The sequence below is a fragment of the Electrona antarctica genome, assembly GCF_951216825.1.
Source record: "Electrona antarctica genome assembly, chromosome: 22".
NCBI lineage: Eukaryota > Metazoa > Chordata > Actinopteri > Myctophiformes > Myctophidae > Electrona > Electrona antarctica.
Window position 1 is genome coordinate 7,391,298 of NC_136805.1, and position 18,997 is coordinate 7,410,294.

The 18,997-nt window shown below is 41.5% G+C and overlaps 2 protein-coding genes across 3 annotated transcripts; both read right to left on the minus strand.

Moving 5' to 3' along the window:
• Positions 1-63: 63 nt before the first annotated feature.
• LOC306915662 (uncharacterized protein) lies at positions 64-9,917 on the minus strand. Of its 2 annotated transcripts, XR_013788864.1 has the most exons (8): positions 9,780-9,917; positions 7,549-7,745; positions 6,397-6,498; positions 5,645-5,740; positions 5,356-5,466; positions 5,100-5,223; positions 1,038-3,237; positions 64-771 (listed from the first exon to the last, which is right to left on the minus strand). XR_013788864.1 is itself a non-coding variant. In XM_079493138.1 (7 exons), the coding sequence occupies exons 1-7, from the start codon at positions 9,814-9,816 to the stop codon at positions 1,130-1,132; spliced, it is 2,775 nt and encodes a 924-aa protein (XP_079349264.1). In that variant the 5' UTR covers positions 9,817-9,917; the 3' UTR covers positions 64-1,129. The 2 variants fall into 2 exon arrangements, 1 of the variants encoding a protein (XP_079349264.1); XM_079493138.1 differs by having other exon boundaries at positions 64-3,237.
• Positions 9,918-11,738: 1,821 nt separating this feature from the next.
• On the minus strand, positions 11,739-17,839 carry LOC306914817 (uncharacterized protein; the record flags this gene model as incomplete). Its single annotated transcript, XM_079492017.1, has 8 exons — positions 11,739-14,771; positions 14,892-15,015; positions 15,155-15,265; positions 15,383-15,478; positions 15,574-15,675; positions 16,673-16,875; positions 17,257-17,324; positions 17,835-17,839. The coding sequence occupies 8 exons, from the start codon at positions 17,837-17,839 to the stop codon at positions 12,856-12,858; spliced, it is 2,625 nt and encodes an 874-aa protein (XP_079348143.1). The 3' UTR covers positions 11,739-12,855.
• Positions 17,840-18,997: the final 1,158 nt, after the last annotated feature.

Below are 18,997 nucleotides of genomic sequence, written 5' to 3' on the forward strand. Positions count from 1 at the left end.
ACATAGATTTATTTGACTGCAATACCCCATTTGACCAGCAGATAGCAGTAGTGTTAAATGAAGCTAGCCTACCCTGGAAACTGGTCTATTGTGAAATAAAATAGTGGATAATTTTGAAGTTATTCTTGGCGAGTATGAACATTTTAAGGTGAAAACCCCATGGATTTATCCCTACGAAATGTAACTAACTAATTTCTGACAGAGATGTTGCAGTTAAATGTTACATCATAGGACAGGATTCAAAACCCACTCTTAAATTTAGCACAGAACAAATTAATCCATTTAGACTACTTTTCAAGCTTTTTCTGTCATTTGAGCTGTTGCTATATATCACTGTTGGGCACAACGTTACCTCTTATCTGCTTATTCTAACTTTGTTTTTCTCGTAAATGAATGCCCTACGTACGTGATCACACTACAGCCGCAGCATCATACAAAAGCATCAAAAGCAGCAGATCTCCTTGGCTGTAGCTCTGGCAACAGGAGAAGGGGAAAGGATATGTGACAGAGCTTGGGAAAATGGAAGTACGGTTGATCCTGCCAGTAGCAGATGCTTGTCTCAGTACAAACAGCATGTACATTGAAATGGCAAAAGGCTTATCAGTTATGTTATGGTATGGATGAAGCCTTCAGGAAGTTCAGGACTACCTCCAAATTGTGCAGAATGTGAGATCCATGGATGGGAGTGACTTTGTTCATGTAGTATGCAAATGCCAGGACGATATTCATGAATTCATTCAGGAACAGGACTTTATTGTAATATTGTAGTAACTATGCGCAGAGATGGCTTAGCAGAAATGGATCCTTAGGCTAAGCAATCGGAAAAGCGATGCGATGTGAAGGACCGCTTGGACGTCAGCTCCATTTCTTTATGGCCTTGAAGTTAGGCATTGAAAACATTTGAAAAAGTACCAGATCTACAAGCTGTAAGCACAGCTCGAATCGCAGTGCAAAGCGACACTGACGCACTTCAAGGTTGTTGATCTGCTATTTTTGACATTTTAGTTCATTTTGGACATACAAGGTTTTCACACGACAGACGTCACGATATATAGCAAGAGCGTTTTTAGAATCGGCCACAGGTCTTAATGGGTTAATAAATCACTATATACAATAACGCCACACAAAGCTATGCATGTACAAGTTTTGTGTGTCTCTTCAGGCCATGCAAGCTTGCAAACCCCCTTCCACACACAGTACAAATGTATGGTCTTTCCCCTGTGTGAGTACGCATGTGTAAGGTGAGAAAACAGGACTGTACAAATCCCTTCTCACACACACTGCACTTGAATGGTCGCTCACCGGTATGATATCGCCTGTGAACCTTAAGTTCAGAGGCAGATCTGAAGGACTTGTCACAGTCGTCACACTTAAAAGGCCTCTCTCCAGTATGAATCAAATTGTGTCTCACCAGGGCATCTTTGCCAACAAACCCCTTACCACAGTGTGTACACGGGTAACGCACTCCTTTGTGATAAAAGTTGTCATGTTTCAGATAGCACCACCTGGAAGTGAAGGACTTTCCACAAGGAACACAGGAGTAGGATGACGTGGATTTCTCCGGGACAGGCTGGTCAGCCTGGCCCGGTTTGTGTTCGCGCTGCACATGCCTAGTCAGTGTTATACTGTGTCTGAATTTCTTCCCACATTCCCAGCAAAGGAAGGGGTATTCTTTAGTGTGTTTCTTCTGATGCTCCAACAGGTCAGAGTATGATCTAAATCGTTTGGGGCAATGTGGGCACTGGAATGGCTGGTGACCGGTGTGTTTCCACTCATGTCTGATGAAGCGCTTTAAACTGACAAAAGTTGTCTGGCAGTGTGTGCACACAAACGGTGCACTGGGACTGTGAGCATCATTGTAATGCTTGTAAAGTGCCTTAAAAACGGGGAAGTTCCCTTCACACAGGTTACACTGAAACGGTGTGTGAGATATCTTGTGCAATGCCAGCGCTTCCGAATCACGCACCAATTTCATGCACACCTGACAGTAGAGCGGGTTGTGTGTGTGTTTGTGGGAATCCAATGTTGATTTGTACTTGAACGCCTTGTCGCATTCATCACATTTGAAACATTGCTTGGGGTGATCAACTCTTTCTGGATCGACCTGCTGCTCATTGTAGCAAATGTTTCTTAGGTGGTACCTTAACGTCTGCTGGCACTTAAACTCCACACTACAATGAGGACAGATGAAAGGACCATTGGACGTGCTAATGTCCCGTTCAGGGCTGCAACGGCGTACCTTTTTGTGGGTCTTCCTTTCCACGGAGGTTGAGTGAGAGCGGTCCTGGGTATTACTCTCTGAGGACGACAACTCTTCTGATCGTTCTCCAGCCGTTTCTGGAACACTCGCAGTCGTCTCGTTTTCATCCACCTGAACGCTTTCATTACATTTTGACAGATCTTTAAGACTCTGAATTGGACATTTGTGCTCCTGCAAATATCGCAAGCTCTTATACTTTCTTTTGCATTCAGAGCACGAATGGGACTGCTGTGTTGAGTGCTGATTCATGTGTCGCTGTAAGAATTTGGCTTGACTCAAAACCTTCCCACAAATTGTACATGTTCTCTGGTCCAGGTTATCCTTTTTGGAGGAATGTGCGTCGTTGGAAAACTTGTCAGGGCTGCTACTGCTACTGTCCCTTGACTTGACCATTTGGGATAGAAAGGTCTTCATCTTGAGCCCACGGTTCTGTCGGACTGGTCGGGATTTCGAAGGAACGCTGATCTCATTCTCAACTCTTTCCAGCTTGACAAGGCAGTCCATTTCCTGTAGCCGACTCCTTTGTTGGTCTGGGTTTGGAAAGACAGCATTTGAATGATTTGTGTTTTCACATATAAATGTATTTTTCTTCCCCATGCCATCTTTTGAGCTTTGTGTTGCCACATCAAGCATGTCCACCGGCCCATCTTCCACCGTTACCGCTATGATTTCAGCATCGTTGTCATTTTGTGCCACTTGGTTTTGACATTCAACGGGCTCAATGTCAGTTTGATCTGAAACAAACTCGGTATCACCCGATTTCACTTCAACACAGAACCACTGCTGATCCTCCTCACATTCGTCTTCTGCCTCACTTTCCCCAGGTTTTATCTCGTTTCCTTCAGATCCCACCCGTATCTCTGTGCAGCCGGTGTACACAAATCCATCCATATCTTCTTGCTGTTTGACAATCACCACCCTCTCCACTGGGGGGAGACATAGAGCTGTCATAATGCAGTTGTCCTCAATGAAAGAGTCTGTGGAAAGGGACAAGAAATGACAAGAAATACTTAAAATGGTAATTAAAGCTGCATATTAATATATAAAAACAGTAGAATCACACATGCTTAGCCCGAACACATCTAAGAATGTAAAAGCACAGCAAAGAACCCCTAGAGATCACGCTGCTCCTTTACACCCAACCGGAGAAAAGTGGAATTGAATCAAATGACAAGGATGGAAATCTTCAGTGTTTTAAGTTTTCACACTCTCACTAGTGGAGCTACTGTAAATGATAAAAAAATGAAAAATCCATAGTAACGTAAACTCCACCAATCAGAGTCGTTAGTGGAGTATTTCTCAATGACATTACAACTAGACTGATTGCATACAGACATGTGGCTTCTACAGGAACATATAGAATCATAGGAGCCTAGTGGTAATTTCACATTAGATCGTTATGACATGACAGTTTCTTCAACATTGAGCCCTTTGAAAAAGGTGCAGTCTCTCAATTTTATGACACCTTACAGGCCGTGGTTAGCCCATCATCACGCTTGTTTAAGGACAATTGGCAAAGAGAATTGGGCATAGAGATTTCAGATGGAGTATGGGAGGACTGTATCGCCAACATTCACCATAGCTCTATCAATGTTAGGCACTCTCTGATTCAATTTAAGATTGTTCATAGGCTGCACTATTCCCCAACTAAATTAAACAAAATCTTTAAGGATTCTTCTCCCATGTGTGGAAAGTGTTTAACAGAACAAGGGACTCTGTCTCATCAATTTCTTCAATGTCATAAATTGCAAAGTTTCTGGAGTAAAATTTTTGATTTCTTGGCTAAAGCATATAAAAGAGACTTCCCCCCGGCACCTCTAGTTGCACTCTTCGGTGTGGTGGAACCAGATCAGGTTCAAAACAAATATGAGGCACGGGCCATTTCTCTCGCTACACTGCTAGCTAGGAAGTTAATACTACAGGCCTGGAAGTCGGATAAACCTCCGACAGTTGATATGTGGCTAAGGGAGCTGGGAGGAGTGCTGCATTTGGAGAAAATTAGATTTACCCTGTCGAAAAGGGAACCCTTATTTCAAAGAATCTGGTCACCCATTATTGAGATATATGTTTTGTCTCTTTTTATTGTAAGTCTTGTTTTGTTTATATGTTTCTGCTATTTTGTTTGACCAATCTGTAACTGTAATTACTGAAATGCCTGTATACAAAAAATTCATAATAAACAGATGTTTTAAAAAAAAAAGATCGTTATGACATAATTGATAGTATAATTCTCTATGGAGAAAATGAAGGGATGTTTACATGTGGATTTGGAGATATCTTGTGCAGAGATTAAAATAGGGTGCATTTTGCAAAACGCAGTTAAGGGACACAATAAGGGACACAATAAAACAACGACCTCTGCATCCACGGGATGCACTACTGTACTACTGTACTGTTTTTTTATTCTAGTTTATTGTGCTATAGCTTTAGTTATAATAATAATTTCTTCTTCTGTTTTCTACATGAATATAACCACATTATAACCATATAAAATGAAATGGGAGTTAAATGCTGCAATTTGTAAAAATGGCCAAATATGACTCCTAACGTCGTTGAAGTGGGACTCCTAAAATGTCCCTGGGACTCATCTAAAAGACCATCCCTGCATCCCGGGACTCGTTACATTTAAAACCTATTTACAACACTGCTTGTGTGCAAGGTGGAAATCTTGGTGTAAGGATTGCAGTCTAGTACAGGAAATCCCATTGGGACAGTGCATAAAGATGGCCAACAAATTCCCTATCAATCCAGTCAGTAGGTTTTAAGATATCTTGTTTGAAAACAAAGTGCTGGAAGGACGTCGAGCCCTGCCACTCATGAGGATAATAAAAAACCCTACCATCTTCTTCCAGCTGGCTGAGGTTGTTTTGATATTCCAGCAAGGATTTGAGCTCCTGAGGTTGAAATAATGTTGCCATGTTGTCATTCAAAAGAGACGAGGCGTTGCTGAGCAGGGAGGCAACCTAAAGTAAATAAATAAATGAGATATACATGTATACAGTATGTCAAATTAAATAGCACTTTTGTATGGATATATGTAGATGCAGCAAGTGATAAATGTTGTACAGGTGTTTTACATCTTTGCCTGCCTCTACCTGTTCAAAGTTTTGGGAAGGAAGCAGCTGTTCAAGTCTGGACAGAAAGTGCCACATCAGCTTCTGTATTGACTTATCATACATGGGGCCAAAGTCTTCATGGAAAACATCCTGAAACGCACAGACAAATGCGCATACAAATACAAGTTTTAATTTGAAACTAAGCCAACAACATATGTACAATTTTTACAACATATCTGAATGCAACAATGAGCAAAATATGCTGCAAATGTGATGTTTTGTATTTCATGCAATGCATATTATTTGGAAGCCACCCACAACCACTGACCCGGAAGAAGTTCTCTCTGTCCTCAGGATCTTTCAGCAGACTTTGTACAAGACTCAGAAAATGTGAATCCGACATTTCTAGATCAACACCATCAGCCTGTAGAAAACATGTTCAAAAGGGTTAATTCCATGTCAAGATTGTGTAATAACAGCATCCTTGTCACATGACATGTCTTTGAAACTCCAGGGTCTCCCAGGGGTCTATACTCGCCCGCCTCCTTTTTTTTCCCTCTACACCAAATCTACAAGCCAAATGTTCAGCTATTTTGGTCAAATGTTTGGCTACAACATGTCAAAAATAGGTACACTAAACTACATGTGATTCACTGCAACACGAAAAGGCAACAAAATGAGAAAACACTACTCCCCCGGAATGATGTCAACAAATAGTAAGCAAGTAGCCTCGAGCCATGTGGCCCATAGGCAGGAGCCCATCTCCTGTTTCTGTAGCGTAAGGCGGCTACGTACAAGTACCTCCCAGCCACAAGTAGTACACCCTGTAGAACCCTGTACATGACTAGCCTGGCTAATAGTACATGACGCCAGTACGTTGCAGGGACCCTTGATGCCGAGTGCCAAGCAGGGTGGCATTGGGTCCCGTTGTTATAGTCTTTGGTATTGAACACAAGTTCACAACCTCCCAATTTCAGGGCGGACACTATAACCATAAGGCCACTGAGCAACAAACAGATACTGTATTTAGAATATTTTTTATTTTAAAAGAACATCACTAGAAATTGGGATTAGACTCGCCTCCATATTCCACAGTGATCTCAGGGTGTGCAGCCTGTCCAGGTGTGGTTGAATAATCTGAGGGTCAGCACTGGCCTCAGAGCTACACAACTCCAGGATCAACTACAGCCAGAGGTTAATGGGATTAATGAGGGATGAAGTATTAGAAACAGAAATGCACTGTTGAATACAAGTCTACAACTTCTGCAATATAATACCAATATAATACTCACCAACATTGCAGCTGTACGGAGAGATTGAATTATCCCCTTTCTATCTGCAAGGGTTTGTTTCTTAAAAATCCACCATAGTTATTACTATGAGCTACATTGTGTCAAATTCCGTGCAGGTGATCATTTTCTGTCCGAGTTTGGAATCGCTCGTTGGAAATCACTCAACAGCCCTACGTAGCACCTCTTTTGAAATTGCACATTGCATGCAGCACATAATGTGGAGGAAGTTGCGTTATTGAAAACGAGCGCTTCCAAACTCCTCCACTTGCACAAAATGTCTTGACAGAGAGTAGCTCATAAGTCATAACATGTCTACGGTGGATGTTTATGAAACCAACACTTTGCAGATAGAAAGAGGATGATTCAAGCTTTTCGTACAGCTGCAATGTCGCTGAGTTTAACGTTGTTTAATACAATCAGATTTTTCTGTTTGGATGTTGGGCTGTCATTGGTTGGTTGGTTGCAACTCTAGATTCAACAAAAATCTAGTGTTGCAAATTGCGGCTAGGTCATCTCATCAATGTGTACGTGGCAAAGGTTTGATTTTGTACACACTCTTATAATGTTCTTATTTTGATCATAATACAACATTACTGAATGTCAGACTCCAGGTTTTCCTCAGAATATGTATGACATGGGTTTACTATGACACTATGACTATGTATGGCACATTAGGAGTCCACTGGTGCAGTGGTTTCTAAAACATTTTATTTTCAAGGACTCCCATAACATACAGGTCCATTTAGACACTCTCAGAGTTACAGACCTGAAATGGTCATTTAGGGCTAGCTCTTTGTGTTTGTCTACTCATGTCCATGGCAAATGTTTAATTTTAGCTAAATTATCCACCACAAGCCAGCATGGCAATGGCCGCTGAAACAAACATTCTGATGCTTTTGAAAAAAGGAACAAATCATCCTCACTTCAGGTCACAACTCACCCGTGCTCTGAGACCCAGGATGAGTTGTCCCCTCTGTCTTCTGGAGAGCAGCTCAGGGACAATATCTGTCACCGTGGACACAAACTCTTCCAGGACGCCATAATCAGACACCACTTTGTGCTGGACAGTCTGCCAGATGGCTGCCGAGACCAGCCGCAGTGGAGACACCAAGAGACGCAGACAGGAGAGAGGAAGACCTGAACACATCGAAAACACAATTTAGGCATTTAGCAGACGCTCTTAATCCAGAGCGACTTACATTAAGCAATAACAAAAAGCATGGCATACATCACATATATAAAAAATAGTTATCATGAATCATGCGTAAACTAAGAACGTAACAGTGGAGTATCTATGTAAACTATACATACTATACTATATAATATATTATACATGTGTACTATAAAGTGCTATGACTACATAAAGTGCAATTCTAGAGCTGTCTACATAACAAGCTATAAGTCTGTTTAAAATACTATCTAAGTCTACATAATGTGCTATCTAAGGGGCTAGGCTAGGGCAAGTGCTACGGGCCATGGTGGAGTCTGAAGAGGTGGGTTTTCAGACTACGGCGGAAGATTGGGAGTGTTGGAAGTGCATTCCATAGTTTTGGAGCCAGAAGGGAGAAGAGTTTGGGACGTGTGGAGCGTTGTCCCGGAGTTTTTAGTGAAGGTACCTCCAGCTTCCCTGCGTTGGCTGATCTGAGTGAGCGGGAGGGTTTGTAGGGTACGATCATACTAGTGAGATATGGGGGGGCCATGCCTTTGGTTGCTTTGAATGCCAGCATCAGAGTTTTGTATTCTGTGCGGGCAGCGACCGGGAGCCAATGGAGGGAGCGGAGAAGGGGGAGACATCTTGAATGTCTAATCACATCACTATAGCTAGATTTCGACTGCAGCTTTAGCACCACAGCACACGACACTACAACACACTGCCTCAAAATATCTACCAGTTCCATTAAAATAAAGTACACTCACAGTATGGGCTGATTTCCATAATTGGACTAGCAGTCTCCTACCCAACATTATGGCTGTTTGTTTGGAATTCGATCCATTCCACGTATGTGGAAGGAGTTATATCTTTAAGAATGGAGGGATCTCCTAGTATGAAAAAGCAGATATCAAGAGGGATATCTTGACCAATGATTCTCTCAATGCAATCACGTACTGCTATACGAAAGTCTTGTACCCTGGGGCACTCCCATAAGACATGGGTAGCCCTCTTTGTAATGTAAGGAGGTAGAGATCATTGCTTCTTGCCTAGAATTGTAATGTAGACGAGTGCAGGGGGAGTTAAGTACTCCAGCTATTGGTGAGAACCAAATGTACCCCCTTATAACCGTGATTGTAATACAATATAAATTATTATTATATATTACAACTGTGAGAATTATAATACAATAAAAATATAATATATTGAAACTGTGATAATAATAATACAATATAAATTATTATAATGTATTACAACTATTATAAAACACTATAATGGATTATAACTGTGATTATAATACAATAGAAAGTATTATAATACATTATTACAACTATGATACTGGTCTAAATAAAAAATCACACCCGTGTGAACTGAGTGGTGCAAGGTCTTATATAACCTGATCAGCTGTGGTCTGACGTAATGTCAGTGACCATAGTAACCATGCTCACCTGTGCACGGACACGTACACAAACATACAGACAAAGCTGGTTGTTGGAGTGGTTTGCACTTTGAACCTGTGCACGGACACGTACACAGGTACACAAACATACAGACAAAGCTGGTTGTTGGAGTGGTTTGCACCACTCAAAAAGCTCAGACAGTCAGCCTCATTATGAATGTTTGGCCCCGCTTTAACCAAGCTCAGACCCACCCTGGACTGGAGTGGATACTGTTTAGGCACTCATTTAGTACCAGTGGAAACGGTGGCACGAGTGGTGTTTAGCCCTGACCAGGGCTAAGTGGTATTAGGTTAGGTTAGGCCATGGCAGTGGAAATCGGCCTTAAGTGTGTTGTGCATGGAGTACAAACCAGTAGATATAATAGACGTAACTTATGCCTGTCTATATTAACTAAATTATAATCAGTACAAGTATATTTCATATAAAATAGCAGTTAAAAAAAGACAACGCCGCCGAATAATGTTCTCAAAAAGCAATACACATTCCGGAATCCGGAGGTAATGGCGTCATTCTAGTTCTCAACTCCTTTAGCACCAAGTTCAATGTGTTACTTTTACTCACCATTCACATACGAAACACATTCCTCCATCCTTTGCATTCAGTAAATGTTTAATTACTGGTATGGTTATATATAAGAATAGTACACTACATGCAACAATTGCCATAGGATAGCAGTACTTCTCATGCCGCCGATAGCACTGTCTTTTTGGCAAATCTAGTGAGCAAATATAAGACTTCCGGTGGACGATCTCTTCAAAATAAGAGTACCCTCTAGAGTATTGAAAAAAAGTTTAATTTGCACATTAAAACTATAAATTAAGCATTTAAACGATGCTATAGGACACACATTATGTTTCTGTGTAAAAATACTTTAGTCCACTGTAGTCTGGAAATGGGAAGTTTTTTTATGTTTTTTGACCTGTGACCTGGTGCCAATTTTTGTTTTACACCTCTGCTGCTTAGCGGACAGTGTGGTGTTGTAGAGGAGGTCTCCCCGGACGCGTGCGTATGTCACACTAGTCGAAACATAGCAGGGATTTCTGTCCAGCGTCCACTTTAGTCCACTGTAGTCTGGAAATGGGAAGTTTTTTTATGTTTTTTGACCTGTGACCTGGTGCCAATTTTTGTTTTACACCTCTGCTGCTTAGCGGACAGTGTGGTGTTGTAGAGGAGGTCTCCCCGGACGCGTGCGTATGTCACACTAGTCGAAACATAGCAGGGATTTCTGTCCAGCGTCCACTTTAGTCCACTGTAGTCTGGAAATGGGAAGTTTTTTTATGTTTTTTGACCTGTGACCTGGTGCCAATTTTTGTTTTACACCTCTGCTGCTTAGCGGACAGTGTGGTGTTGTAGAGGAGGTCTCCCCGGACGCGTGCGTATGTCACACTAGTCGAAACATAGCAGGGATTTCTGTCCAGCGTCCACTTTAGTCCACTGTAGTCTGGAAATGGGAAGTTTTTTTATGTTTTTTGACCTGTGACCTGGTGCCAATTTTTGTTTTACACCTCTGCTGCTTAGCGGACAGTGTGGTGTTGTAGAGGAGGTCTCCCCGGACGCGTGCGTATGTCACACTAGTCGAAACATAGCAGGGATTTCTGTCCAGCGTCCACTTTAGTCCACTGTAGTCTGGAAATGGGAAGTTTTTTTATGTTTTTTGACCTGTGACCTGGTGCCAATTTTTGTTTTACACCTCTGCTGCTTAGCGGACAGTGTGGTGTTGTAGAGGAGGTCTCCCCGGACGCGTGCATATGTCACACTAGTCGAAACATAGCAGGGATTTTGTCCAGCATCCACTTTATTAAGTCCATGCACTCCAGTGAATGGACTTGGGCACTCCAGTGCATGGACTTGGGCATTTATCCATTTAGATAACTTTTTTACGTTTTTTAATTACTTATTTTTACACAGAAACATAATGTGTGTCTTCACAATAACTGTAATGTAATAACAATACTAATAATGTAATGTAATAATTATTTAATTAACCACGCTTTTATTCTGAAAGCAACCGGATGTCTTAAATTTGCTAGCTCTCTGGCAGGAAGTTCTAGATTTGCCAAAAAGACGGAGCCATCGATAGCGTATTTGTTGACTGTTCCGTCCAGTTTAATGCTCCTACGAAACAGTTAATCTACAATCAGTTCCGGGCATGGAAAACCCAAGAAAAAAAGCTGTGCCTGCTTCTGAGGACAGGAGGTCACTATCATCTGATCTAGACATTAATGCTTCTGAGGACAGGTCACTATCATATCTAGACATGAATGCTTCTGAGGACAGGTCACTATCATATCTAGACATGAATGCTTCTGAGGACAGGTCACTAATATCTAGACATTAATGTCACAAGCAGTTTGATCTCTGCTAATGTTCTTCTCTCTGCCCATAAAAAAAATCTAATACTGTATTAAAAATATAATAGATGTCATGTCACCAAAGAACCACATTTTGGGCAGTCAGACAGTGGAATAATAACCTTGAACAAAGTGTTGACTGAGAAAAGAAGGGGTTGTGTGACAATGTTTCTTTATTGTAACATGATCCGTCAGTACTGTGTTCTGTCACACAATGTACCAAAGAAAATTGATCTATAAAATAAATAATTAAAATTAAATTAACACATATATGGCCAATTAATGAGTCTAGAGATAACTGTCCCTCAGCAATAATTCAGAGTAAGGAATAGAGAATGATAGGTAAGATACCACCCCAGGCCTGGGCCATGGCTCAGTGGTCCAGGCACCTTGGCTGGTAATCCAGTCTGGCAGTGTGCTGCGGGTTCGACTCCCGATCCAGACGGCCTTTACTGCATGTCTTCCCCCCATTTCCTGTCAGCCTACTGTCTGTCCCTCCATAAAAAAAATATAAAAATAAAGGCGAAAGCCACAAAAAAAAAACATTAAAAAAAAGATACCACCCCAGGCCCAGCTCTCAGACACACAGGAAAAAGGCAGTTAAAAGTACAGAAATGTTACTTTTATTCTAGCCTAGCCCTAGCCAAACAGAGCAGTTGTAATATTTCTAGGACTCAGGCTTGGTGCAATCTAGGAACTGGAGCATCATGGTTAATGTCCACAGCTTAAAAGGTTATTTACTTGTACTCGCACTTTTTTGACTTGAGAGCTACTTTAAAAATGACCAGCAAAACACGATCTACCCACCAACAAATTGCTGAAAATAGTTTAAAAATGTACCTGAAAGGGCTTTTGAATAGCGTGCTGGCGTTACATATAAGACAAACACACTCGGAATGAGATATAGCGGAGGAAATTGTAATTGGTACTGTTTTGTTTTGTATAACTTATGTAATGTTTGTGCGCAACACTCTTGAAAACAAAGTATTTCATTGTGGGTTTGAGCTGACAGGACCCATTTGATGTCTGTCAATCAATGACGTCACCATAATTCAAGTGGCAGATGCCTTTAGTTTTTTCCTTTCATTCATTTTTAGGGCCATGTCAAGTGAGCTATACCTGCACAGCCTTTGTGATCTACTGGATCACAATCTACCTTTTGGGCACCCCTGGTCTACAGTATATATGGGAACAGCCTTGTGTTTTGTTTAACAAGACAGATTGAAGCCCACATCTCCTACAATATGATGACCCAGTGATCAATTTAGTGTTAATCCTTTCAAAGCTCACAAGGTCATATTTGAAGGACTATGTGTTGTGAATGTATGTACAAGTTTTTTGTGTCTCTTCATGCTATAAATCTGTGGAAACCCTTTACCACAGATGCAACAAATAAAAGGCTTTTCTCCCGAGTGTAGACGCATATGTCGATTGAGTATACTGTCCCTGATGAAGCCCTTCTTACAGACATCACATTTAAACGGTCGTTCTTCAGTATGAGACTGCATGATATGCCTCTTCACTTCACCTCTGGACCTGTAATATCTATCACAGTCAGGCATATGGCACTTGAAAGGCTTCTCCCCTGTATGGATAAGTTTATGTCTTACTAATGCTGAAGAGGAAAACAATTTCCCGCAGTCTGGGCATGGAAAACGGAACAACTGATGTAAATGTTTAGTCTTCTCATGTTTCCTCAGGGACCCTTTCTCTTTAAATGACACCTCACACTGCGAGCAAGAATACCGTCTCTCATTTCGTAGGTGGCCATGAATGAAATCCAAGTGCCTTTTCAGATTTGTCCTAACGGAGAATGCCTTACCACATTCCGCACAAAGGAATGGTTTCTCTCGTGTGTGCACTCTCATATGAGATACAAGGTCTGAATCGTTTCTGAATCGCATTGCACACTGAGCACACTGGAATGGCAGCTGACCTGTATGTTTCCACTCGTGCCTGATGAAGTAACTTAACTTGGAAAAACTTTTGGGGCAGTGGTGACATTTGAATGGTCTGCTAATGTGATGTACATTTTCATAATGCCGAGCCAAGGGTTTATAAAGACGGAAGTTCTCCTTGCACAGTGTACACTGAAATGGAGTGTGCGAAGCCTTGTGCCTTGCCAATGCATCCTCGTTCCGCAACACTTTCCTGCACACCTCGCAGTAGAGTTTATTATGTGTCCGCTTGTGCTCCTCCAGGGATTGTTTGTACCTAAATACCTTCTCGCAGTCGACACATTTGAAAAGACAACGGCCCTCGTCGCCCTCCTCTGGGCTCACCTGCTGCTGATCATAGCATGTTCTTTTCATATGCAACATAAAGGACGACACAATCGTGAACTTTGTGTTGCAACGCGGACAGGCGTAATCACCATTTGGGAAGTGGACTTTCAGGTGTGCCGTTATGGTAGTCTTCACTTGCTCATTGCAGATGAAACAGCCTCTTGACCTTCGGAAGGGGGACTCTTTTGTGGCAGGTTTGGGGTGTCGATCATCCTGCGCTTTGCACGTAACTGACTCATCAACATTTGCCATGGTGAAAGGTTCTTCATCTGAGCTCCTGGATGACGACTCATCATCATAGCATTCAGTAGGAGCAAAATAAGATGGGTCTATGTCAGAGCTGACAGAAGCCTCATCATCAGATACCTCAGAGGGAGTCGCGCTGTTTGGTACGATGTCATTAACTGATGACTCTGAGGCAGCTGGTTGGAATGTAGATAAAGAACTACAAGCAGGACTTTCCTCCCCATGAAGTCCTCTTTTCTCTTGCAGCAACATCAGTTTCATCTTGAGACCTCTGTTCTGTCTTAATGCTCTAGAATGAAAAGCCAGTGATGTGTCAAGTTCTTTCAGCAAGACACTGCAGTTATTTGGCAGTTGAACCTTCTTCCTTGCTTCTGTATCAACAATGTCAGCACTTTCTTCATTTGGTGTTGTTTCTTCATCATACAGGGGTCTCATTATTTCATCACTTCCATTAATAACACCAGGGTCGTCAACTATTCCCTCTTGGTTTCTCTCCACAGTGGTATCGTTTTCAGTACACTCTACACTTGAGGTTTGAGATTTCCTCTCTGTCCCTGATCCCATATCACACAAAGTATGGGGTTCCGATTCTTCCTTTTCGTCTATCTGTCCTTTTTCCACAGAGAAGAGATCAAGCGCTGAAAAGACGCAGGAGGCATCATACGAACAATCTAAAAACAAAAAACATAAATTTTAGCAAAATGATATGGGAAAAATAATCTGAAATTAAGGGATCACAATTTAAATATTAATCTATGAATTCGTAACGATTTGATTATCTATTAGCTTACTACTGTGTTCTAGCTGTCTGAGGTCTTTCTGATAGTCCAGTAGAGTTTTAAGATCTTGAGAGTGGGATATGGTCTCCATGCATTCCTCCAGAACAAATGGAACATTGCCGAGCATGGATGCAATCTGAGGAAAGGTGAAAAGTGGGACTCTGAATAATTATGAACGGCAGGTTAGTAGGTTACCAATAACAATAAATATTAGATTCATAGGTTGTGTTGCTAAAAAAAAACGTATTGGTAAAAAATAAGTTATGCTGGTCAACCTGTTGGAGGGTTTGAAGAGGAAGAACATGCTCAAATCTGGATAGAAACAGCCATATCAAGGTATTCAGCTCCTTGTCAAACTTGGGACCAAATTCTTCAGGGAAAACATTCTGATGGAAAGTAATATGAGAAGACAATTCAAGACATCATTGCACTTTTATGTATATTGCTCAGTGCAAATGCAGTTTAAAACAACCACAAATACAAAGTACCAAATCAACTCTAACCTGGAAAAAGTGCTCTCTCTGTTCTGGATTTTCCAACAAAGTTTTAATGAGATCTGAGAATTTTGAGCTTGCCTGTTCCATAGTTGTAGCACCTGGCTGTAAGAAGAAAACAAAAAACATGAACACGTTGTCCATCAATGCATCAATCAATTGCAGCCCTAATTAATAGGTATATGTGGTGTTTCCCATACATCTAACAACCATGTTGCTGTGAGGGTGTGCATTCTGTCCAGGTGTGGCTGAATAATATCAAAGTCAGCAGTAGCCTCAGACCGGCATAACTCCACGGTAACCTGAAACCAGAACAATGCTCTTTAATACGTCTTAAAAAAACATTATTAAAGAGGTGCAACCATGACATTCAGTTCAGTTCTCCCAGTTCTTAAAACAATCACACCCGTGTGAACTGAGTGGTGCAAGGTCTTATATAGCCTGATCAGCTGTGGTCTGACGTAATGTCAGTGACCATAGTAACCATGCTCATTTTTTTGGTACGAACAAACCATTTCCCACACAAATACACACTGGAGGAAATAGAGACATGTGCGCGAGGCGAGTGCACACATGAAGTGGGGTACACGGGTACAAAGCCAGTTGTTGGAGTGGTTTGCACCACTCAAAAATTATAAAATAATAACAACAGGTCTGCCATCTATTTAACCTGCTCAGTGGCCTTGTGATTATAGTGCCTGCCTTGAGATTTGGAGGTTGGGGGTTCAATGCTGGCTAAGTCATAATAAAGAAGACTATAAGAAAATGTACTCAATGAGTCTCTGCTCTGCACTCAGCATCGCGGTTTGGATTAGCGATCTGGAGGCATTGATAACACTTGAATACATCAGAGCAGGTAGGATTATAACAAATGTATTGAAGCGATAAAAGAGAAAAATAAGAGATAAAGCAAGAATAGCAAAGAGATGGAAGGGAAAGAGACATAAAAATCCCTGTAAAAATACTAGTGTCATGCCCAGGGCTACAGAAATGGGAGATTCCTGAACTATGGACAACATGTAGCCCCTCTCGGGACCCCCCGGGTGAGCTCTTGTTCAAAAGAGCTCACCCGGGGGGTCCCGAGAGGGGCTGGGACAACATGGTACCACCTACTGCCATCTATTTGAACCCTAATATAAGCAGGCCAGAGCATTGCTCTGCTGCTGTTTTTTAACATGGCTTATTAAGATCATAGACAAAAATAGAACAACAAAAAACAACAACAGTATAAGTTAAATGAAAACAATCATGGCATGAGATGCAACTGTTTTCTGTGATTCTTAATAAGTTAATACTCACCCGTGCTCTGAGACACATAATAAGTTGAGCCGTATGTCTTCTGGAGAGCAGCTCAGGGACAATATCTGTCACCGTGGACACAAACTCTTCCAGGACACCATAATCAGACACCACTTTGTGCTGGACAGTCTGCCAGATAGCTGCCGAGACCAGCCGCAGAGGAGACACCAAGAGACGCAGACAGGAGAGAGGAAGGGGGGGACCTGCAGGCAAAGTCATTTTCATAATAGTAAACAGGCAACGTTAGCATGATGTCTCAATGATGTGAGCTTGTTTTACAGAAGTAAATGTAGTATCAGTAATCAGAGGTAATTGTAGTATCAGATTAGTCATGGTAAATTACACCACACCACACAATCTACAATCTCTCTGATTTTAAACTCTATGCTACGATCATATTAGCCCTGAAACATGACTGTCATACTGTTTTTTCCACTGGGAGAATACAGGAGAATTCAATACATTGAAATACCAACTTTCACTCACAATTTGCATTTGAAATAGGCTCCATCCTGTAAATCCACGCGCTACAATATGGCCATACTCACTGGTCAAAAATTAATAGATTTGGAGTGAATGTTTACTTGTATGGTGGTGGGCGTGGTGTTCTACAGATTTGGGCGTCCGTGTTGAATCGATTGAATTGGTTCCCCTTGAAAGCAAACGGTCATATCAACACACTCGACGAATAGCAACTCACATAAATGTTCTTATTAGCAGAGATCATAGCTTTAGGATCATAACATCCTCTTCTAACGTCTGGAACTGTAAGAAGAACACCCCATGAGCATGGACTAATGGACTTCGACAATAATTCCGAGACGAAAGCAGTTTGGTGTAGGACCATTCCGGAAATGTAGTCCTAGTGTAGTTCTTCTATTGGTTTCCGTTCATAGCTTCCAGCAGGGCTGTACGCTAAAGCGTAATGCTGCCCTCCACAGGCCGATGATAGCTCTTATATTTTAACAAGGTATTTTTCAGCACTGCTTTGCATACAAGTTATGTTCTTCTGTCTCAATTTCCCAAATATTGACTGCAAAGAAAAGCTTGTAGGGAGGGGGTTGGTCAGTTAATTTGTAATTAATTCAGTTGTTTTGTTTTAGTTATGTTGTATTTTTAACTTTATAAGCCTTTTTAACTTACAGCTATTGTTTTTTTTTACTGCATTCTATTTCTACTGTAGATGTAGGCCTACCAGTAATGTATTTTTTATATGTTCATCATGCTTCTTTTTTATTCTGTATTCTGTTGGACAAAGCAAATTTCCTTCAGGATTAGTAAAGTATATAGGCTATCTATCTTTCTTTCTTTCATAAGAGTCCTCCATTTTCAATTTATCAGAACATTTAATGACGGACAGAAAAAAAGGAAATCATCATATACACTATACAGTTAAAAAAAAAGGGAAAAGACATGTGCAGGTGGGGGGACTTTAACATTTTTTTACAGGGGCCAGTTTCGAATTGTAGCCGTCCGTAGGTGCTCTTTAAGAGCTGTTTTGAAGGAGTCTAGTCGAGTCTAGTCTCCACACTTTAGTGGCATAGGAGCGAAACCCTTGTTTGAGCCGAATCTGGGTTGCACGTGGTTTGTTGAACTCCCTTTGATGTGGTTGTGGACTTAATTGACATTAAATAATTTTGACAGGTACATACATGGGTATCTACTATCTTGGTGGTGTAGCGAATCATGTAGACCAGTTGCTGTATTCTGTTGTCAACCCTAAGCCATTCCACCAGCCTATCAAAATGGGCAGGGGTGAGGTGGGTTCTGGGAGTAAGGCCAAGTAGTAGCCTGACCAATTTGTTTTGGGAAGTCTGGAGCCTTGTTTTAAGGGCCTTTGAGGTGCTGTGGTATCATGAGGTGCATGCATAGTCGAAGAAACCTGAGGGCTCCTGTCACTAGGGTCTTCAAGGTGTTTTTGTTGACCAGTGAGGAGATCCTGTAAAGGAATCTTGTTCTTTGGTTGACCTTTTTGATTACATTGGTGGCCATTTTATCACAGGAAAGATTTACCTCCAGGATGGAACCTAGGTAGGTAATTTAATCTGTGTGATAATATATTGTCACCCACTTTAACAGAGAAGCCGTCGGCCTTGCTGGGTTTACTATTTGATCCAAAGAGAATAGTCAGTTTTTCTTTTCTTTTTTAAGATATTTGTATGGCTTTTAGCCTTTATTTGATAGGAAAGGGGAAGAGAGATGGGGGGGAAGACATGCGGCAAAGGCCGACAGGCTCAGGATTCGAATCCGCAGCACGCCGTCAGGCTGGATTACCGGCCTAGGTGCCTGGACCGTTCAGCCTATGGAGTCAAAAAATAGCAGATC